The 3868-nt window shown below is 35.1% G+C and overlaps 1 protein-coding gene across 1 annotated transcript; it reads right to left on the bottom strand.

Moving 5' to 3' along the window:
• Positions 1–1014: 1014 nt before the first annotated feature.
• LOC125190725 (transcription factor TCP5-like) lies at positions 1015–2700 on the bottom strand. The gene is made up of 2 exons (XM_048088102.2): positions 2403–2700; positions 1015–2086 (listed from the first exon to the last, which is right to left on the bottom strand). The coding sequence occupies exon 2, from the start codon at positions 2065–2067 to the stop codon at positions 1243–1245; it is 825 nt and encodes a 274-aa protein (XP_047944059.1). The 5' UTR covers positions 2068–2086; positions 2403–2700; the 3' UTR covers positions 1015–1242.
• Between the last annotated feature and the right edge of the window lie 1168 nt (positions 2701–3868).

Here is a 3868-nt window from a genome sequence, read left to right on the forward strand (position 1 = left end):
TCAAAGATTTTTGGTTGAATCCTTTTCAAGATATATCAAAGACTACATCACATGCTTTGGATGCACATTTCAATTGCCAAAGTTTCTAACAATCAATCTTTGTAATTTAGACTTTCCACCAATTGATGTAATCAATAACATACTCTTTTCTGGGCCTACTTTTTGTTCTAATATCAAATCTTATAAAATCGTTTGATCAGTTATCATATCAAAACAAGATGACACCTATACATAAGTCAGTGCTGCAAAATGACACTCGATCGAAATATGTTAATGTCACCCAAAGCCTGAATGTGAGCAGTAAAAGGAAAAAATATTTTTGAATTGAATTAAATATTTCTGTTGCAGTTGTGATTTCTTAAACTTTATTTGATGAAGACAAGAAATTTGTGTTTGTTACCAATATCGTTGGCAACTGATAAAAGGGACATTCAGAAAAATAATGAGAGTGTCTCATGCACTTTACAGTTTTCTGACAATTCAACAGCAGTCACAGCTAGTGCAATAGTAACCATTTTCCTGCTCCCCTATCTTCAACATGCATGTGGACTTCCTATCATTCAATTTTCTTACCTTTACATTTTATCTTAATATGTACTATAATAAAACAAGGGATATCAAGTCACAGAACAATTCACTTTAATTGCTAGAAAGAAGAAGAAGAAATTGAGACTCAAACATATTTGCACATGCATTTGACATTATTAATTTAATTGTTTTCACCTTTTCGATCTAGCAAGCTAATTCTAAGACAATTAATTAATCTATTCCCTTATTTAAACTAATGGCAAACTATAAGAAAGATCAAATTAGCATAACTTAATCATCTAATGTTTATAGTACAGCTAGCGAAATAAAATGCAAAAATGTTATGCAAGCTAAATTAACTGCTACAGATTTAATTCTATAGTTAGTCCCTTAATTAAATAAAAATTCTGCAGATTATCCAGTTTTTAGCCTAGTTCTTGTACTTGGATAAAGTAGTATGAAGAAATTGCACAGTAATCCCACCCAAATAATAAAAAAAGTTGCAATTTCATCTCATGACCAACCTCAATTATTGATTACATCAAGCAAAACTAAACCCTGACAAATGTGTCTTTATGCAAGTACAGTATAATATTTAATCACACATTGATTTCAAGTATAAATGTATAGTATCTCTGGTGCAAAAATTATAAGAAAACATATAAAGAGACAGAAGAATCATATCTCTTACTGTATATGCCATTTGTATAGCTATCAGTCCTCCTTCATCTCCGATCTCCCGGCACCATCCTGGTGGGCCGGTTTGAAAGCGAAGGGCCTCATCGGGGAGCTCATGAGTTGGAGAGCCGCCGAGAACCCGAGATTCTGCTGCACATTCTCCATTGAAGGAGCCAAGTAGGAAGGAACAAAAGGTGCAGTAGGGCAGAAGAAGAGATGAGAATTTGAAGGATTGTTATTCATTGATTGATCATATCCTTGATTAGGCAATGGACTAATGTAATTAGGTCCAAATGGAGACAAGGACAAATTGGGCTGATCCCAATGGAAATAAGGGTTGTGATTAAAATTAGGGAAATGGGATTGGTGATTAATAGCATTTGGTAATGGGAAAAGATTCTGTGCCACAAATCCCCCAAAACCCTCCTCATGATTCTCTTGCTCAATCCATTTCTCCCTCTCCTTTCCTCTCTCATCATCGATCTTGGAGGAGAGTAATTGGGAGAGGGATGGTTGAGACGATGAATCTTGATTAGGGTTAGGGAAGATTCCTGGGATGGTGGGGAGAGGGGGGAGTTTATCGATGTCGGATTTGGTGACGTCGATGAGCCAGTCGACGACCTTGCTGGGCTGGCTCAGGCCGAGCTTTTCTTGGAGCTCGTAGAGCTGGACTGCCGTGGGGATGGAAAGGCGGATTCTGCGGTCTCTTAGCCCCCTCACCGTGCACACTTTGCTGTGGCGGTCTTTGCCTCCAAAGGTGCGCGAAACGCGCACTATTCGGGGGTTTTTGTGGATTGATGACCACTGTGGTCTCGCCGCACCTTCTTGCTTCACTCGCACCTCTTTAGAATTGGAATTCATGCTTGAACAATGACGAACTCTGCACGAAAAATTAATCTCAACGGATCATGTCAGCATTTTTCAATATAAGGTTTTTGTGGGGGATAGACTTGGAATCTAGAGAATTCTTGTCTCAAGATTTGATCAAGAATTTCATCAATTAGGTTTTAACAAATGTAAGAGTAAAGTTTATTAGGGCATGTTTTTTTCCAAGAAAAAAAGGCAATTCTTAGAAGTGAATGGCACATACTAAATTTGACAATTTTATGACAAAGTTTTCAGAAAAAAGGAGATTTTTTTCAAGAATAAGTTCAAAAAAGAAACAAAAATGAAGATCAAAAGATGATTGAACTCACGTTTTGACATCATCTCATGGGTGCTCAAGAAACTGAATCTGCTACTGTCTCAGCCCATTCTTGAAGGGGAAACCCTAAGCTATGGCCTATGTGATGAAATATGAAGAAATTAATAATTTGGTTGGGGATTTAGGAAGAGAGGATGATGACGATGGTATAATGGAATATTTTACCAGTCCATGTTGCAGAAAAGATAAAGGTATGGTGTTGTGACCATGTGGCGTGGGTGCATAAACGACACATAAAAAATCTGGTAATTGAGAAATTAGGTTATAAATTCATCAAAGAAATAATAACACTACATTTTAAGCTATGGCTGGGAAAATTAAAGTTGAATGACTTGTACAAAGTCATGTTTATACTCTGCTGCTGATAATTAATGATTTCTTTGTGATCGATAGACTTTTAATTTCCATCATCAAATTACATGGGACCAATCTAGCTAGCTAACACCATTTGCTTTATTGCCAACTACAAATAGCTTTATCAGCTGCAACATTTCAAATATACAGTATACATGGAATGTATTATACATACATGTTTAATTAATAGAGAGAGAGATGCATATATATGTGCCCTATTTTAATGGTAATTGATAATGTGGTAATCAATCTATTTTCTTGAATGATCATGATAATTGATCAATGGCCCTTAATAACTTTGGAGTGAAGAATAGCTAGTGACATGAGAAAGAGATGGAGGGTAAGGAATAGTAGATTTCAAAGTGTATATGTATATGCAAATGAAGAAGATAGGTTTGGATGAGATAAGTATAAGTATGTATATATTATAGTATAGTAGAGCAGGGACCAATTTGATGGGAGGTAGGTTCTTTAAAGCTTCTGCTTATTTATCAGAGGACCACTTCTAAATTTTGCAGTGAGATTGCATCAACCAACTTGTACCCCCATAGGGATTGGCTTATTTCTTTCTTCTCTTTTCTTTCATTTTTTTTAATCATAAAAGGGTGAAGAGTCTCTCACTCTGTGTGGTGGTATATGAGGGGAGCAAAAATATGGTGGCTATATATATAGATATAATGTTGCATGTTAGAAGCACTTACAACAATTTTGATTTATTTTTTAATTCTTATAGCTAGTTAGGATATAGTTTGAGGAGAAAATTGGAAACCAACGACCTTGTTAGAAATAACATAAGTGCTTTTATTTACTTCGACAAAACTATTAGTTATAATTAATTAAGTCAATATTAGAAATACATCTTTACTTAATTTCGGGCGTGCACACGACATAGATGTATGTTCATAAAGAGAAGGGTCCAAATTAATAAAAAACCTTGCAAAAATTAATTACTATTTTCAGTCATTTAATATAAAGATTTACGATAAATACATCTCCCTTTGTTAATTAGATGAATGCAAATTTGGGTTCAAATCTTGATCGACTATAGAGCAATTATGTTTCACAGAATCACAGCAAATAAAAATACAAATACTCCCTCCGTCC

This window comes from Salvia hispanica, chromosome 5, assembly GCF_029641045.1.
Source record: "Salvia hispanica isolate PSC_SH4W2 chromosome 5, Shi_PSC_v1, whole genome shotgun sequence".
Classification (NCBI taxonomy): domain Eukaryota; kingdom Viridiplantae; phylum Streptophyta; class Magnoliopsida; order Lamiales; family Lamiaceae; genus Salvia; species Salvia hispanica.